The sequence below is a fragment of the Erinaceus europaeus genome, chromosome 6 (assembly GCF_950295315.1).
Source record: "Erinaceus europaeus chromosome 6, mEriEur2.1, whole genome shotgun sequence".
Classification (NCBI taxonomy): domain Eukaryota; kingdom Metazoa; phylum Chordata; class Mammalia; order Eulipotyphla; family Erinaceidae; genus Erinaceus; species Erinaceus europaeus.
Genome location: NC_080167.1, coordinates 2,573,094 through 2,589,608, shown reverse-complemented (window position 1 = coordinate 2,589,608; position 16,515 = coordinate 2,573,094). Strand labels below are relative to the sequence as shown.

The following is a 16,515-nucleotide window of genomic DNA, read 5'->3' as shown; positions in this document are numbered from 1 at the left end:
GCTTCCCCCGTGCAGGTGGGGACCAGGAGCTTGAACTCCAGTCCTTGTGCATTATAACAGGGACCCCTCCTTGTTCTAAAAGTAAAGAATGAAAGTAAGAGGGGCATGCGGTGATGCACTCAGTGAGCACATATTACTGTGCAGAAGGCCAGGGGTGTGATGGGTCTTGGCTCAAGCCTGGGTCGTGCTCATGGCAAAGCAGCACACTACTGAGTGAGCTTCTCACCAGCTCTCCTGATTACACCTTTGAATATATAAATTCTGGGCTGGGTGGTGGCGCACCTGGTAAAGCGTGCATGTCACAGTGCGCAAGGACCTGGGTTCGAGCCCTGAGTCTCCACCCACAGGGGAAAGCTTCACGAGTGGTGAAGCAGCGCTGCAGGTGTCTCTCTGTCTCTCTCCCTCTCCCCCCATCTTGATTTCTGGCTGTCTGTATCCAATAAATAAATAAATATAATTAAAAATTTAAATATATATATATATATATATTCTGCTAGTTGTCCTTCAAATTTTTATAGTCTTTTGATAGCCTAAAAAATAAAATTTGGGGGGGAGCCAGGCGGTGGTGCACCTGGTTAAGCACACACACTACAGTGCACAAGGATCCAGGTTCAAGCCCCTGGTCCCCATCTGCAGGGAGAAAGCTGCAAGAGTGGTGAAGCAGGGCTGCAGGTGTCTGTCTCTCTCCCTCTCTGTCCCCCCTCCCCTCTCAATTACTGTCTGTCTCTATCCAATAATAAATAAATAAATAAATAAAATTTTGGGAGTCGGGCGGTAGCGCAGCGGGTTAAGCGCACGTGGCGCAAAGCGCAAGGACCGGCGTAAGGATTCCGGTTCGAGCCCCCGGCTCCCCACCTGCAGGAGAGTCGTTTCACAATATGTGAAGCAGGTCTGCAAGTGTCTATCTTTCTTTCTTTATTTTTTTATAAGTTTTGTATTTATTTATTTTCCCTTTTTTAATTTTCTTTTTTATATTTATTTTCCCTTTTGTTGCCCTTGTTTTTTATTGTTGTCATAGTTATTATTGTTGTTAGATAGGACAGAGAAGTGCAGAGAGGAGGGGAAGACAGAGAGGAGGAGAGAAAGACAGACACCTGCAGACCTACTTCACCGCCTGTGAAGCGACTCCCCTGCAGGTGGGGAGCCGGGGGCTCGAACCGGGATCCTTATGCCGGTCCTTGCGCTTTGAAGCGCGCCATGTGCGCTTAATCCGCTGCGCTACCGCCTGACTCCCTATTTTCCCTTTTATTGTCTTTATTTGTTTTATTGTTGTTGTAGTTATTGTTGTTGTTATTGATGTCATCATTGTTTGATAGGACAGAGAGAAATGGAGAGTGGAGGGGAAGACAGAGAGGGGGAGAGAAGACAGACACCTGCAGACCTGCTTCACCGCCTGTGAAAACTCCCCTGCAGGTGGGGTTCGGGGGCTCGAACTGGGATCCTTACGCCGGTCCTTGCGCTTTGCACCATGTGCACTTAACCCGCTGTGCTACTGCCTGACTCCCAAGTGTCTACATTTCTCTTCCCCTCTCTCTGTTTCCTCCATTTCTCTCTGTTCTGTCCAACAACAACTACAATAACAATAAAAATAAATAAAATTTTATTTATCCCTCATGAGAGACCAGAGCACGGTTCACCTCTGGTATGTGGTGGTAGCAGGGACTGAACCAGTAGCCCCTAGGGCCTCAGATACATAAACTTGAGCACAGTGCTGCTTCACTGTCTCCCCTGCTTGCTGTTGTCTGATCAAGCCCAGGGCCTCAGGTGCAGCACACGCCCTGACACAAGCTCCTCCCAGTCCCCACACATGCAGTGGCTTTTAGTCTAAGGGAGCTGTGTTTCTGCCTTCCCAGGAATGTCACAGCACCCCGTGCGTCCACCTGTCTCCTCGTGACGAGATGCTGGTGGACTACTCTTGGAGGAGCGGTGGCGGGGGCCTTGGGGCCTCTTTTTGAAGCCTAGTCCGCTTCTCCATGGCCAGTCCGCATGGCAGGAGTAGCTTCCTGGTTTGTTTGGGGGCTTTTCAGCTGTAGACAGATAAGAGACAGACAGAGGGGGAGAGACACCTCAGCACTGCTCTGCTGCCCATGCAGATTCCCCTGGCGCTGTGGTGTTCCCATGGTGTGCCAGGGTTTGAACCCCAAGCCTCAAGCCTGGTAAGGCCTGCACTCTACCAAGTGAGCTATTTCCCAGTCCTGCTTGGTCGTGCATTTTTAGACACTGGGGGTAACTTTGGTGTGTAACCGTAGTGCCCCAGGCCCCAGGCGGCAGCGGTCAGTGACCCGAGGGCTGCCCAGCCCGCACGATGTGGCCAGGACACTGAAGGTCACAGCTCCAGCAGAGCTGCCGCAGGTGTGGGGCGGGGGGAACCTCTGTTTCCAGGTGTTTGTGTGGTCCCAGCTGGCCGCCTTGAAGGGCAGGGTTCTGCTGGAGCAGTGTGCATGGTACACACCACCCCTGCCCTTGGGCTGTGCTCCGGAAAGCACGCCCAGAGACTGATGTGTTAGGACTGGAACAATTCTACATGCCGACCTCATACTGTTGGACTTAAGATCTCTACATTCCAGAAATAACTCTAGTCTGGTTGTGGAGAGAGGAAGGAGTGAGGGAGTATGGCACTTGGTTAAGACTGTGGAGCCTGTACGGAGTGGGAACAGGACAGGAAGGGAAGAGGAGAGGGGAAGGGAAGGGAAGGCAGACAGGGTAAATGAAGGTGTGAGCCTGAGGCCTGGGCAGCAGCTGGCTCCTCAGGGGAGTGGGGAGCTCAAAGCAGAAAGGCCTGGGGTGGGGTCGGGTCCTGGGGCTGCAACTGGAAGACTGGGTGGGGCTGACGGCTGGGTCCCAGGACAGGCAGAAAATGGGCCCGGAGTAGCTGGCACAGAGGAGGCAGAAATGAGCCCTGAGGAAGGTCATGGGGCACTCGGGTCTGAGGCTCAGCTTGGCCAAGGGTTCTCTTCATTTTCATTGCCTGCACTGGTGTGTCAAGCGTTATGAAAATTTAGGGAGGCTGAGCGGTAGCACAGCGGGTTAAGTGCACATGGCACAAAGCACAAGGACCGGGCGTAAGGATCCCAGTTCCAGCCCCCGGCTCCCCACCTGCAAGAGAGTCGCTTCCCAGGCGGTAAAGCAGGTCTGCAGGTGTCTGTCTTTCTCTCCCCCTCTCTGTCTTCCCCTCCTCTCTCCATTTCTCTCTGTCCTATCCAACAACAATAACAACAACAAGGGCAACAAAAATGGGGGGAAATAAGCGACAGGAGCAGTGGATTCATAGTGCAGGCACTGAGCCCCAGCGATAGTTAACCCTGGAGGCAAAAAAAAAAAAAAATTAGGAGCAGTGGTTCACACCTGTGTGTGTGTGTGTGTATGACTCACAGCACCCACCCAGAGTTCCAGAGCCCCAGAGGCCCCTGCCCCCTCCCAGTTCCCAGGGCATCTGAGTCTGCTTAGCAGAAGGCCTTGCACATCCGCTGGGTGCTTTACGAGGCTCCTGAGCAAAGCCACTCGCAGTGCCTTTCACTCCCTTCTTAGTTCAGAGCACCATCACCTCCAGTCCCGTCCACTTGGTCCTGAAAAGCACAAAGCCATTTTTTTTCTTTTCTTTTACCAAGAGCAGTGAGCAGCTCTGGCTTCTGGTGGTACAGGGGATTGAACCTGGGACCTTGGAGCCTCACATGACAGTCTCTTTGCATAACCATTACGCTTTCAACCCCTGTCGAGAAAGACATTTTTTTTTAAATTTCTTTATTGGGGGATTAATGGTTTACAGTCGACAGTAAAATGCAGTAGTTGGTATAGGTGTAACATTTCCCAGGTTCCCACAGAACAATTCAAGGTCCTCCTCTGCCATCATGTTCCAGGACCTGAGCCCTCCCCACCTCACCCCCTGCGAGTCTTTTACTTCACTTCAACCTCTTTTTCTTTATAATTTTTACTTGTTTTATTATTTATTTATTCCCTTTTGTTGCCCTTGTTGTTTTAGTGTTGTAGTTATTATTGTTGTCATCGCTGTTGGATAGGACAGAGAAAAGTGGAGAGGGGACAGAGAAAGACAGACACCTGCAGACCTGCTTCACCGCTTGTGAAGTGAATCCCCTGCAGGTGGGGAGTGGGGGGCTCGAACCTGGATCCTTACGCTGGTCCTTGCGCTTTGCGCCACCTGCGCTTAACCCGCTGTGCTACCGCCCGACTCCCCAATTTCTTCATTTTTTAATATTTATTTTGCTGGGGGCCAGGCAGTGGCACACCAGGTTAAGTGCACACATTACCATGCATAGGACCCAGGTTTGAGAGTGCCAGCTCCCTGCCTGCAAGGGAGGAAGCTTCACAAGCAGGTCTGCAGGTCTAACTCCTCCTCTCTGTTTCTTCTTTTTTTAAAAGATTTTTTTTATTATTTATTTATCTATTCCCTTTTGTTGCCCTTGTTTTATTGTTAGTTGTTGTTGTCGTTGTTGTTGGATAGGAGAGAGAGAAATGGAGAGAGGAGGGGAAGACAGAGAGGGGGAGAGAAAGACAGACACCTGCAGACCTGCTTCACCGCCTGTGAAGCGACTCCCCTGCAGGTGGGGAGCTGGGGGCTCAACCAGGATCCTGACGTAGGTCCTGACTCCCCCTCTCTCAGTTTCTATCTGTCCTTAGAAGGGAGGGAGGGAAGGAGGGGACTAAAGGGAAAGGGAAAATGACCGCTAGGAGCAGTGGATTCGTGGTGCAGGCACTGAGCCCCAGCTATAACCATGTGGACAAAAAAACAGAGGGGTCGGGCAGCAGCGCAGCAGGTTAAGCGCACATGGCACAAAGGGCAAGGACCGGCGTAAGGGTCCCGGTTCAAGCCCCCGGCTCCCCACCTGCAAAGGGGTCACTTCACAGGCGGTGAAACTGGTCTGCAGGTGTCTGCCTTTCTCTCCCTCCTCTCTGTCCTCCCTTCCTCTCTTGATTTCTCTCTGTCCTATCCAACAACGACAGCAATAACAACAACGATAAACAACAAGGGCAACAAAAGGGAAAATAGCCTCCAGGAGCAGTGGAATTGAGTGCAGGCATCGAGCCCCGGCAATAACCCTGGAGGCAAAGAGAGAGAAACAAGATCATCACTCTGGCACGTGCTGTGCCGGGGACTGAATCCAGGGCGTCATGTCTGCAAGTCCAGTGATTTACCCGCTGCACCAACCCTCAGCATTTGGCCAGCGGTTTAAGCCGGGCACCACCACAGTGCTGCCGTTCTAGCATTTTTCTAGTTTTGTCTGTGTTCCTTTTGACGTGACTGGAAATGGTATCGCTTAGTCTCCTGGTTCTAGAGCGAGGGGAAGACAGATGTAGCATTGAGGCAGAGGAGAGCTGGTCTGCAGTACACCAATGTTTTTGGTTCAGAGAGGTGGCAGGAAGCAGGCAGGTCACAGCAGAGAGCAACGTGGGGGTGGGGGTGGGGGGGTGCGGCTGAGCCGACCTGGGGCAGTTTTTGTGGTGGGCCGGCAGGCAGGCGGGCTCAGGGTGACAGCACTGCCCTCACACTGTCCCAGTGGGCTCCAAGGAGGGCAGGACAGGAGCTGAGGACACACAGGCTGTCCCTCTCCTCTTGGTCTGTGCTCAGTGACAACGGGGCTCGGGCACCCTGCGGGCTGGCTGAGGGGCTGCTTCCGCCCGCCTCGTCCCCTCCTGGCCCTGTCCCATCACCCACCCCGGGGCCTGGGCTGCAGCAGGCAGTGTGGGCATCAAATCACGTCTCGGGTGGAGCATGGGCCCCCAGCAGCTTGCAGGGCCCCGTCCCCGTCCCCGTCCCCGTCCCGTCGTCCCCGTCCCGTCCCCTTCACAGCTGCATCTGTCTCTTTCCTCCGCAGGGGGAGGGGTTGCACCAACTGCGCGAGGCTTTGAAGATTTTAGCTGAGAGGGTTTTAATCTTGGAAACAATGATTGGGCTCTATGGTGAGTAGAGACAGACGGACAGACAGGCAGCCCAGCTCCTGCCCACCAGCTCGCGCAGTCCCTCTCGGGGAGGGGGCTGGGCCCACAGCCTCGAGGCTGAAGAAGGTGCCTGCCCCAGGCAGGCCAGGTCCTGAGAGGCCTGGTCCCTCCTTACAGGTGGAGGGGACCCAGGTCAGACAGGGGCTCAGGGCAGTGTGGGAGATGGCAGGCAGTGTGGGAGACATGGTGGGTCTGGGGGCTGAAACCGGAGTCACTCCAGGCCAGCAGGGGATTGTGGGTGAGGTCAGAGCCCAGGCTCAGGGGGACTGTAGGCAATCAAACCTGTTAGGCCTCGGCACTGGAGGGAGAGTGTTGGGGGCAGAGCGCAGGCCCCAAGGGTCTCTGAGTGATTCACCCCCACCCCCCGCAAGCCTCAGAGGTCCTCCAGGGTAGGTTCACCTCCCCTCACAGTGGCAGCTCCCTCTTGGCTCCTCCTGACCCGCCCGCCCACGGGGTCTCTCCAGGGGCCTAAGGCAGACCCACCTTGGCCCAGCGATTCCTCACCCCCTGGCCACTTGAGGAGGGAGGCAGGCCTTGTCCCCACTCTTGAAGGGGAGACCCAGGTCTCCGCACAGGCTCAGGTCCTGAAGCACGCAGGCCCCGGCCCAGCCCTTGGAGGCCGGACTCGCAGTCTGCTCTCTCAATCTCCCATCAGGCTCCTAGTTTACAGAGCTTCCTGCAGCAGCAGGCTCAGCTGGAGCTCCTGGCCAGACGAGTCACCCTGCTGGAAGCCATCATCTGGCCAGGTAACGGCAGGGTGGGCAGGCAGGGGCAGCCCCTTCCAGAAGGGCCTGGGCATGGCCTGGGGACGCAGACAGTCTCTTCAGGTACTGCCCTCCAGCCAGTAGACAGGCAGCGCCTGGCACAGACGCTCTGGACCTGGCTTTTGAGTGAATAAGTACAGACTCCAGAGGCTAAAGCAGTCCTACCCTCTCGAAGCTTAGGGTGCAGGCGGTGCCAGGGGGAGCCCTGGGACTGGCCTTGAAATCAGTAAGGAGTTAGGAGTGTAGCAGCAGAAGTGAGAACACAGAGATGTCCTCTACCCAGCTGGAAGGGGAATGGGGACCTCTCCGAAAAGCTGAGCCGGAAGGTGTCCTCAAAGGAGCCCTGAGAGGCCCAGATACAGGCAAAAGCCTGGAGGCCAGGAGAGAAGACCCCGGCTGGATTGTCCTGCGGGTTGTGGAGAAGCCTCGGAGCCAGGGGGAGGAGGTGATAAAGGCAGGTCACAGAACAGTGCACTCCGGTGCCCAGCTCTCCACCGCATGGAGCTCACGGCTGGGGGACGGGCAGCCCCTGCTCCAGGGCCTGGCCCCGCTGGGCACACCCTCAGACAGCCTCAGACAGCGTGTCCAGCCTCAATGTGTTTTTTTTTTTTTAATTGTTGTAGTTATTGTTGTTGTCGTTGTTGGATTCAGTGTGTTTTATACATGCGGAGACTGAGGCCCCAGCAGGGAGGAGGGCCATTTTAACGTGCTGTGCGCTTCCTTCATCTGCGGGGATCAGGGAGCCGGGGTGTGAGGGCCCCAGGAGGGCGGGAGGAGTGGCCACTCCGATCTTCCTGGTAGGTGGGACGGACTCTGCTGCTGGTGAGTCCCTGAGAGGAACCCCTGCCTCCTGCCCCGGGGTGGGGGGGTACACCCTGGTTCTGTCTCTAAGCTCAGAGCTCAGCTCACCTTCCAGGGAGTCCCAGGTGGGGGGTCCCAGGCCAGAGCTCCCGCTCCAGGACCCTAACCTCTTCTCTCCAAAGGATTGGAGCCTGAACTCTGGACCCCCATCCCACCCCCTTTTTTTTTAGCATTTTAATTTGATAAGAGATACAAAGAGAAAGACACAGAAAGACCAGAGCCCTGCTTCAGCTCTGGCTTATGGTGGTGCTAGGAATCGAACCTGGGTCCCTGGAGCCTCAGGCAGGAGAGTCTTATGGAATCATCAAGCTCTCTCCCCAGCCCCCCCCCCCCACTGCCCCTCTTAGTGGCTATAAGCCTGGAATGGAGATGCAGGGCCAGGGGGGGCAGAGGAGGAAACGGAAGCTTCCCCACCATCAGAACACAGGGCAGGTGCTGAGGAGACCCACCTGGGGCTTATGTCAGGGTCAGGGTGGCGATGGCAGCAGCTGTCCCATATCCAGCCCGCTTGGGCTGGGGGTTTGCACCAATCAGCTTGCTGGCTCGGTGATGCCACGGCTGTTTGACAGCTGGATATGGGGCTCCCCCCTCAGCCTGGCCTCTGAAGTGCTGGCTCTTCTGGTTCCATAAGTAAACACTGAGGGCACCAGAAACCCAGGCCCTACACCTGACCAAAAGAGCAGAGTGACTGATGCTGTGACCAGACTGTAGTGACCTGGACCAAACGCACCAACTCAGTGACCACAGCCCCCGAGCCCTGCCTGTGAAGACCAGTCTCCGAGCCCAGGCTTGCTGTAGGGGCCGAGGTCCACGGTCAGTGCCAGCCTCCTCCATTGGGCAAGAAATGGCCCGACTGCTACCACATGCCCCCTGTCCTGGGCACCCCAGATCCAGGCCCAGAGGTTCACAGGAAGCTGGGGCACGTGAGATCAAGGCACCAGGTGTCTGTGTTGGTGAGGTAGACCCAGCCTCTGGCAGTACCCTCTGTGAGCACCATCCTGTGGGTCTGGTGGTTCAGCCAAGTCCTCGTCCTCCACACTGAGATTCCCCCACCCCCAATATTCCCAGAAATCAGCCCCTCCCTCCGACCTGTTCATTTAACTTTGGGAAAGACTGGGGTGATAGTCACTGAAGGCTTCCAGAAAGAGGTAGATTCCTACTTTGGGTTTTGAAGGGTGAACAGGAGCTTGCCAGGTGGCAAGAATGCCAACTACTCAGTTTCACTATTGAGGGCCAGCCTGCTCCAGGATGGGCATTTCTCACCAGAGCCAAATTGGAACTGACTTCCATATTTCCCCGAGTCTGTCTGGCTGGAACCATGCCCCTGGTCTGAGAGATAAGTGAGGCTGGGCAGCCCAAAGCCCAGAAGAGGGAGTAACAAGTCTGCCCTGGCTCCAGTCGGCCAGCCGTGGAGCAGGCAAGAGCCAGGATGGAGAGGGGGGCGGGGGGCTGGGTAGTAGTGCAGTGGGCTGAGCGCACATGGCGCAAAGCACAGGGACCAGTTAAAGATCCAGGTTGGAGCCCCCAGCTCCCCACCTGCAGGGGAGTTGCTTCACAGGCGGTGAAGCAGGTCTGCAGGTGTCTGTCTTTCTCTCCCTCTCTGTCTTCTCTCTCGATTTCTGTCCTATACAACAGCAGCAATAACAACAATAAACAACAAGGGAAACAAAAGGGAAAAGATAGCCTCCAGGAGCAGTGGATTCATAGTGCAGGCACCGAGCCCCAGCAATAACCCTGGAGGCAAAAAAAAAAAAAGATCCAGGACACATCCACACCTAAATGTGTGTGTGGGGGAGGGGAGTTGAACCCAGGGCCTTAGATGGGAAACACATGGTCTGACTCTGAACTACAATCCGCCCCCCAGGCCCCACCCCCAAGAACCCCCTTGTATGGAGTCCTCACTGTGTGTGAAAGCTTCCCAAGTCGGGGCCCTGGCATTCTCCTGGGTTGGGGGCAGGGTAACCGCAGCCCCCACTTCCTCACAGCCCTGCCTCCCGGACCCCATGGGGAGGTGGGGACCTCATCCAGACCTAACTCCGCCTTTCTCCTTCCTTCCGGCAGAACCAGAGGGGTCGGGGGCAGACCTCCTTGGCGACACGGGCACCCCTGGCCTCCTGCGGGGCAAGAGGGGAGGACATGCAGGCAGCTACAGGATCGTGGCCCCCAGGAGCCGCAAGGAGAGAGACTGAGGGTGGCGGCCCCCCTGCCCACCCCAGGGCCTGCAGCCTGACTTATCAACACCCCCAGGGTCCCTTCCTCATCTGCATGAGCTGCTGGGGGGTGGGCCTAGTAGGGCGAGAGGCCAGACCCAAGAGGCCTGCTGTCCCGGGGAGCAGGGGACGCCAGGTTCTAGGCTCATCTCTTGATCCACTGTGGGGGGCTTCCAGGCCCGCAGGCACAGAGGAAGTCGGGAACTGGGGCTCCCCGACACTCAGCACACGCAGGGGTGGTGTGTCCTCCTCCCCCGTCCCAGCCTCACCACCTGCACCCCTCCTCTCCTTATTTTCTGGTGCTGGGTTCCAGACCCCAAGGTCGGGCTGCTTGCCCTGACCTGACCTTCAGGGATAACTTGCCTGGTTCAGCCCCTAGGTCCTGGGGTGGGGGTGGGGACAGAGAGAAGGGGCCACCTGTTCCACACCCCCCTGTGACCGTCAGGGAGGACCATGGACCAACCAATAAAGGTCCCAGCCTGACAACCCTCCCCAACCCCATCCTGGTCTTGTGTGCTCGGAGGGGGTAGGCTTGGGCTGCTGGCCCGCCCAGGGCTGAGAGGGTCACCCACACCCAGGCAGCAGGGGCATGGGAGCAGGTGAGGGCCGAGTGTCCTGAAGGCTCTCCAAGGACAGTCAGCCGTCAGCCACTTCTGCAAGCCTCAGTCTCCCAGCCTGTCAGAGGAAACTGCCAGCCAGCTCCCCCACCCCACCCCCGGGACCTCGATGAGCAGGGTGGGTCTCTGTGGCCCTGGTCTCGGGGCTCAGACCTCGATGAGCAGGGTGGGTCTCTGTGGCCCTGGTCTCGGGGCTCAGACCTCGATGAGCAGGGTGGGTCTCTGTGGCCCTGGTCTCGGGGCTCAGCCCCAGGGCCCAGCGTCCACGGACTGCAGTCCGCCAGCTCCCAGAGGCGGCGGCATGACAGTGCTGTCCCCACTTCCTGCCTACAAAACAACCGGTGGGTATGCCCTGCAGAGGCTCCGGGGGAGGCTGGCTTCCTGGAGGAAGAGGCTCTGGAGCTGCGTGTCTGGACACGGGACGCTGACCTCCTGGGACGCACGCACGGCCCAGCCCACAGAGGAGGCAGGCAAGTGGCTGACCTCCGGGAGGCCTGGGCTGTAAAGTGAGCAGGTTTTTATTGTAAAAGGGCAGGGGGGAGGACCTGCCTGTGCTAGGGGGGCCCAGGGCCGTTGGGGTGGACAGACCCCCTCCCGTCAGCCACCAGGGCCTCGGTGCCCACCTGCCCCCCGACCAGCAGGGACACGGCGCCTTCCACGCGGCCCGTGGCTGCCAGCGCTACCACCGCCTGCTCCGTGGGGAAGCCCATGCGCTCCAGCTGCTGCAGCCTGCGGGATGGGAGGGTGGGGGTGGGGTCAGGCGCCTCCGGGACCCCAAGGGGGACCCCGCCTCCTCCCAACACCCCCTCACCGTAGAGAGGACACGGAGGACTTGGGCAACCAGAGCGGGCTCCCGGGGCCCTGCGCAGACTCCTCCAGGAGGGAGGCCTGGATGGCCTCCTGCAGAATCTGCTCGTCCAGGGCTGCCCATAGCGGCAGGCCCACCTCTGAAGAGCCCTCCCGGGACGGTGGCGATGGCACCGCCCCCAGACCTGGCGGGCCGGGGGCCGAGCCTTTGCCGTGGAGCCAGAGGCTGGGGGGGGCGGGCAGGAGAAGAGGCCCAGGGCTGGGAGGCCTGGAGGGGCAGAAGCAGAAGGAGGAGGCTGACTGTCAGCACCTGCTGCGGTGTCCTCGGCCAGGGCTGGCGTCCTCGGCGCACCCTCACCTTGCTCCGACAGGGTGGGTGACCGGCAGCTCGGAGACGGCGCTGGGGGCAGGAAGGAGCCTGAGCGGCCAGCACCCCGCCAGGGCCCTGCACAGGCCGCCCGCCTGCAGCGCCTGCAGCCGCTGCTCTGAGAGCTCCAACCAGCGGAAGGCCCCGGCCGCGTCTGTCTGCCCTGGCGGGGCATGGGGTCAAGGAAAAGGACGCAGATGAGGATCCTCATCCTAGAGGCCTCGAGGGCTCTGAAAGCAAGGGGGGCTGCCGGTGCGGAGACAGCCCAGGGGTGCTGCCCCGTCCCAAATCTGACTGACGTCTTGCCCTTTCTGTCCCCAGAGTCCTGGGTGCCCGCTCAGCTCTGGTGTAGGGCAACAGGCCCACTCAGGGCCTGCCGGGTCTGGAGCTATGTCCCTGGTCCTGCGCCTGCCAGGGGCTTGACCCGTGCCCACCACCACCCGGCAGGCACACAGCATCTTTGGGGCAGGGGCCCAAGCTTACCGTGCCCCGCTCCCCCACCCTCAGCCCAGCCTGACCCTCACCCTGCAATTCTCAGCCCAAATGCCATCTCCCCGGCGTAGGTGCCAGTCAGGGCCTTCCCCAGGCTTCCCTGCAAATCCGGCCCAGCCCCTCCTCTGGGACACCAGCACCCTGAGCGAGGCAGAGATGGGCCTTGTCCTTCCCGGGCACCTGGAGCCCAAGCTGCAGAGCCCACCCCTCCACAGGGCCTGGGCCAGGGAAAGGATACAGGCCAGGCCAGCCAGGAGGCCGCACAGGAGCTGCAGGAAGGGGGGCTCCGAGCTGAGCAGCGGCGTCAGGGCGAGCAGGAGCCAGGGCCTCAGCCAGGCCGGCAGTGCCCCGGGGGCCCTGGGGGGGCGGCCACTCTGCCCCGCCAGCATGGCCAGGTGGACAGGCACGTACCCGCAGCCGCCGGCCGTCCCGAGCACCCTGAGGCCCGCCAGCAGTGCGGCCAGCAGCCCGGTGGCCAGGGCGAGCAGGGCCGAGGCGTGCAGGAAACGCAGCGTGCCCAGGCGATGCTCCTGTCGCCAGCCTAGGGCCGGCAGCAGCAGCAGGCTGAGCAGCAGGCCCGGCAGCGCCGTGTGCCCCAGTGCGTGGGTCAGCAGCCGGTGTGCTGGAGAGAAGGGGCCCCGTGAGGGTCCAGCCTAGGGGCCCGCTGCCTGCCTGGAAGCCACCCCTGCCTGGCCCGGCCCGCCCCGCCCTACCCTGTCCGGAGCTAGTCCGGCACTTCAGTCGCCGGGGAGGGAGTCAAGGGCGTCCTGACAGCGGCTGCCCCCCTCCGCGCCCCCCCCCCCCCCCCCCGCCGCGTATGATCCCAAGAACACCCAACTAGCAAGCACTCAGGAAGAGCCCGGCACCCCAAAGGTGCTCCCACAACATTCCTGGGTCCTTCCCACCCTGCCAGGAACACGGGCTCTGAGCGGACACCCCGAGCCTCTGGCTCAGGAGAACCCCAATGACTCACTCAACCTCCCTAAGCATCAAGTGCACCCTCGAGTTAAATGGGAGCCGATGTCGTTCCTGGGGGAGTGGGTGCTCAGCTGGGGCCACTCTTTAAGCCCTCGCGGGGGTGGGGGACCCCTCAGAAGGAGCCACCCACAGGCTCCCCCCTCCCCGGCACTGGTCCTGACACAGCCCGGCTGCCGCTCCTGCCAGCTGGACACCGAGGGCCTCTTCCCGGGCCCATGGGACCAGCCCTCACCCTGCCAGGGGTCCGGCAGCAGCTCTGGGGCCAGGGCCAGGCTGGGGCCGGCCCCCACCAGCCACAGGCTGCTCAGCAGAAGCATCAGGCCCGAGGATGCCAGGGGCAGCGCTGGGAACAGCAGACCAGGGGAGTCTCGAGCGCTCATGGCTTAGCTGAAGGTGCCCTGAGGGAAAGGGAACACAACAGTGACCACTGCAGCCCTCATCCACCTTCTGGGAAACCCGCCCACCAACAGCTCCATCACACAGCATAAACAGAGCTTACTGGAGCTTTAGAGGCAGGCCCAGGCCCTAGGGCGCTGCCCAGCCATGCAGCAATCCTTTATCTGAGCAGGTGCAGAGCCAGGCCAAAAGGGCCCTGAAGGCAAACTCTAGGCCCTCTCCAACTTTCCGTGGTCTCCCTAAGAGAGACTCTTCCCTGAGGCTGCGGCCAGCCTCCTTCCACCTCCTCCCCACCGCCAAGCCCAGGCTGAAAGTCCCAGGTGACCTACGGGACAAGACTGGCTGTGAGGGAGCCGCGTGGTGGTGCACCAGGCTGAGTGCACATGGTACAATGCGCAAGCACCCAGGTTCAAGTCCCGGGTCCCCACCTGCAGGAGGAAAGCTTCACAAGGGGTGAAACAGGTCTGCAGGTGTTTCTCTGTTTCTTTCCCTATCTCCCCCCTTCCTTCTAATTTCTGACTGTCTCTGTCCAATAAATAAATGGATAATTAAAAAAAAAAAAAAAAAGACTGGCTGTGAGGTGGCGGGGCAGGGGAGTTCTGAGCACACACAGCACCAGTGACAGGCGCACAGCTGCCCTTCCTGCAGAAGATTCCAGAACCTAATCCTGCTTCTTCCTATTGGACACCTGGTCAAGACTCCTAGCCCTGGCCTCTCCTCCTTCACCTGGAAAGTGGAAATTGGAAACACCCCTCCCTCCCAGCATGAGGGAGGGAGAGAGAGAGCAGGCCACTATGGGCAAGGCCCAGCCCTTAGCTCTTGCTCAACAAGGGGGTCACGTGCACTCATCAGGCTAATTAATCATGGGGGACAGATGTGGCCAACAGCTGGCCCAGCCAGGGAGGCTGGCTCCCACCAGAAGCTGGTTCACACAAGGATCAGAGGGACCAGAGCCCACGGGGTAAGGCTTCCCTACCCTGCTCTCAGCCCGGCTGGGCCCCTCACCCCTGGGCCTGATTTCACAGGGCAGGAAGCAAAGTCCAGGAGAAATGAGAAAGCTGGAAACAAACAAATGAGAAGGCGGCAGCTGCTTCTGCTCCCCTTGCCTGTGTATTAGACCTTACCTGCCAATTTCCTGCAGGAAAAAAAAAAGAGAGAGAGAGAGAAAGCGCCTTTGCCTGCAGTGCCCTTGCATCTAACTGGGAAACTCTCACCTTTACACCCCAGCTCAAGTACCCCGGGGTTTAGTTTGTGGGCTTTCTCCCAGGCAAGCCCCCACCCGCCCCTCAACCCCCCCAGTACCCAGCTGAGGCTTGACACTGAGTCCTAGGACCCAGGACATGGGGGCTGGGATGGGGGAAGGCCAGGAAGATCCAGGCAGGCCCTGCAAGTGCCTCCTGCACCCCCATAACTGGCACCCCGGGGTGGGGGGCCGGCCAAGGGTGGTGGACACCCCCCTCCGACAAAACTGTAGGGTGGATCACCCTCTGGGCCTCAATTTCTCCAGCTATGAAAGGGATGGGGGGGCATGCCCGGCCAGGGAGGTGGGGGACCCTTAAGCAGGAAGTGTCTGACCCTTAAGCAGGCAGGAGGGGTGGGGGTGGGTAGACAGCAATAATGGCTCAGCAAAGAGCCTCCTGCCTGAGGAGCCGAAGTCCCAGGTTCAATCCCTCGCACTGCCATAAACCAGAGCTGAGCAGGGCTCTGGTAACAAAAAAAAAAAAAAAGAAAAAAGAAAAAAAAAAGGATGGTGGTGGCTGGGGAGACAGCATAATGGTAATGCCTGAGGCTCCAAGGTCCCATGTTCAATTCCCAGCACCACCATAAGCCAGAACTGAGCAGTGTTCTTGTCTTTCTCCCCTCTCTCTCTATCTCTCATTAAAATTTAAAAAGAGAGATTTTAAAAAAAGCAGGCGCCCGGTTCTATCCCCAGCAAGTGCAAGTGTCAGAGTGATGCCCTGGTTCTCTCTCTTGTCCTCCGTCCCACAATCAAGAATGCGTGTGTGCGTGTGTGCGTGCATGGGTGAACTCATTCATGCATGGGTGAATGGACTGATTAATGCATGCGTGAATAGATTAATGCATGTTTGCATGGGTGACCGGATTAATGGACGCATGCGTGCATGGGCGAATATACTAATGCATGTGTGCATGGGCGAATATACTAATGCATGTGTGCATGGGCGAATATACTAACGCATGCGTGCATGGGCGAATATACTAACGCATGCGTGCATGGGCGAATATACTAATGCATGTGTGCATGGGCGAATATACTAACGCATGCGTGCATGGGCGAATATACTAATGCATGTGTGCACGGTGAATATACTAATGCATGCGTGCATGGGCGAATATACTAACGCATGCGTGCATGGGCGAATATACTAACGCATGCGTGCATGGTTGAACATACTAACGCATGCGTGCATGGGCGAACATACTAATGCATGCGTGCATGTGCGAATACGAATGCATGCGTGCATGCGCGAATGTGAATGCATGCGTGCATGGGCGACTATACTAATGCATGCGTGCATGGGTGGATGGTTTCATGAGTGCATGCATGCGTGCATGACAACCCCCCCACCCCCACCCCCCCGCATCGCCAGCCGCCTACCTGCGGGAAGCCGGGGTGGGGTGGGGGAGGATGGAGCAGTTCTTCCAGGAGGTGTGTGTGGGGGGGTACTCAGTTCTGGGATTTTAGGAGATGGCCCCGGCCCCCTCCATCAACTCGGGGGTGTGGGGCTGCGGGGGCTGTTAACAGCCGGCCCCGACCGTTACCGGGGGCCCGGCCGCCGCCGCCGCCCCTCCCCCGGCCGCGCGCCCCCCAAGGCCGGGGCCCAGCGGGAACCGCACGGCGGGCGCGTGACCCCGGCGCGTGACCCCCGCGCCCCCCGCCGATTACTCAGCAGTTGCTCGGCGCGGCCCCGGCCCCGGCCCCGGCCCCTCCCCCGACTCCGCCGCCCCGCGCGGCGCGCTCTTTGCAGACGCTCCCTGGGGCCCGCGGGCGCGACCATCTCACCCGGGGCGGCGCGGAGGCGGCCGCGGCGGGACCCCCCGCCCTC

At 59.2% G+C, this 16,515-nt stretch overlaps 2 protein-coding genes across 18 annotated transcripts in view; one reads left to right on the top strand and one right to left on the bottom strand.

Moving 5' to 3' along the window:
- The window catches only part of EMID1 (EMI domain containing 1), a 47,144-nt gene extending 36,863 nt beyond the window's left edge, over window positions 1-10,281 (top strand). For 6 of the 13 annotated variants that reach the window (XM_060192892.1, XM_060192888.1, XM_060192887.1 and 3 more), the window contains one exon: window positions 9,642-10,281. In XM_060192892.1, coding sequence (XP_060048875.1) covers window positions 9,642-10,130 — 489 coding nt within the window. In that variant the 3' untranslated portion in view covers window positions 10,131-10,281. Of the gene's footprint in view, window positions 1-5,831; window positions 5,917-6,610; window positions 6,702-9,641 lie in introns of all 13 variants that reach the window. The other 7 variants (XM_060192900.1, XM_060192893.1, XM_060192894.1 and 4 more) reach the window with 3 other exon arrangements.
- A 628-nt stretch (window positions 10,282-10,909) lies between these two features.
- Window positions 10,910-16,240, bottom strand: RHBDD3 (rhomboid domain containing 3). 5 transcript variants are annotated; one of them, XM_016191071.2, is made up of 6 exons: window positions 16,068-16,240; window positions 13,284-13,449; window positions 12,312-12,695; window positions 11,573-11,744; window positions 11,219-11,482; window positions 10,910-11,136 (listed from the first exon to the last, which is right to left on the bottom strand). In XM_016191071.2, exons 2-6 carry the CDS (start codon window positions 13,429-13,431, stop codon window positions 10,962-10,964), a joined length of 1,143 nt encoding a protein of 380 aa, XP_016046557.1. In that variant the 5' UTR covers window positions 13,432-13,449; window positions 16,068-16,240; the 3' UTR covers window positions 10,910-10,961. The 5 variants fall into 5 exon arrangements, with proteins under 5 accessions (XP_016046557.1, XP_060048888.1, XP_007529662.1 ...); XM_060192905.1 differs by having other exon boundaries at window positions 11,573-11,739; XM_007529600.3 differs by having other exon boundaries at window positions 11,573-11,735.
- Window positions 16,241-16,515: the final 275 nt, after the last annotated feature.

What these genes read in the sequence shown, in the direction of transcription:
- RHBDD3 (XM_016191071.2), bottom strand. Translation starts at nt 13,431, where the DNA reads ATGAGCGCTCGAGACTCCCCTGGTCTGCTGTTCCCAGCGCTGCCCCTG. An exon ending in CCTCCTGGCTGGCCTGGCCT is followed by an intron (nt 11,745 to 12,311) that starts GTATCCTTTCCC and finishes ATGCCCCGCCAG; the next exon opens with GGCAGACAGACGCGGCCGGG. An exon ending in ACCCACCCTGTCGGAGCAAG is followed by an intron (nt 11,483 to 11,572) that starts GTGAGGGTGCGC and finishes CTGCCCCTCCAG; the next exon opens with GCCTCCCAGCCCTGGGCCTC.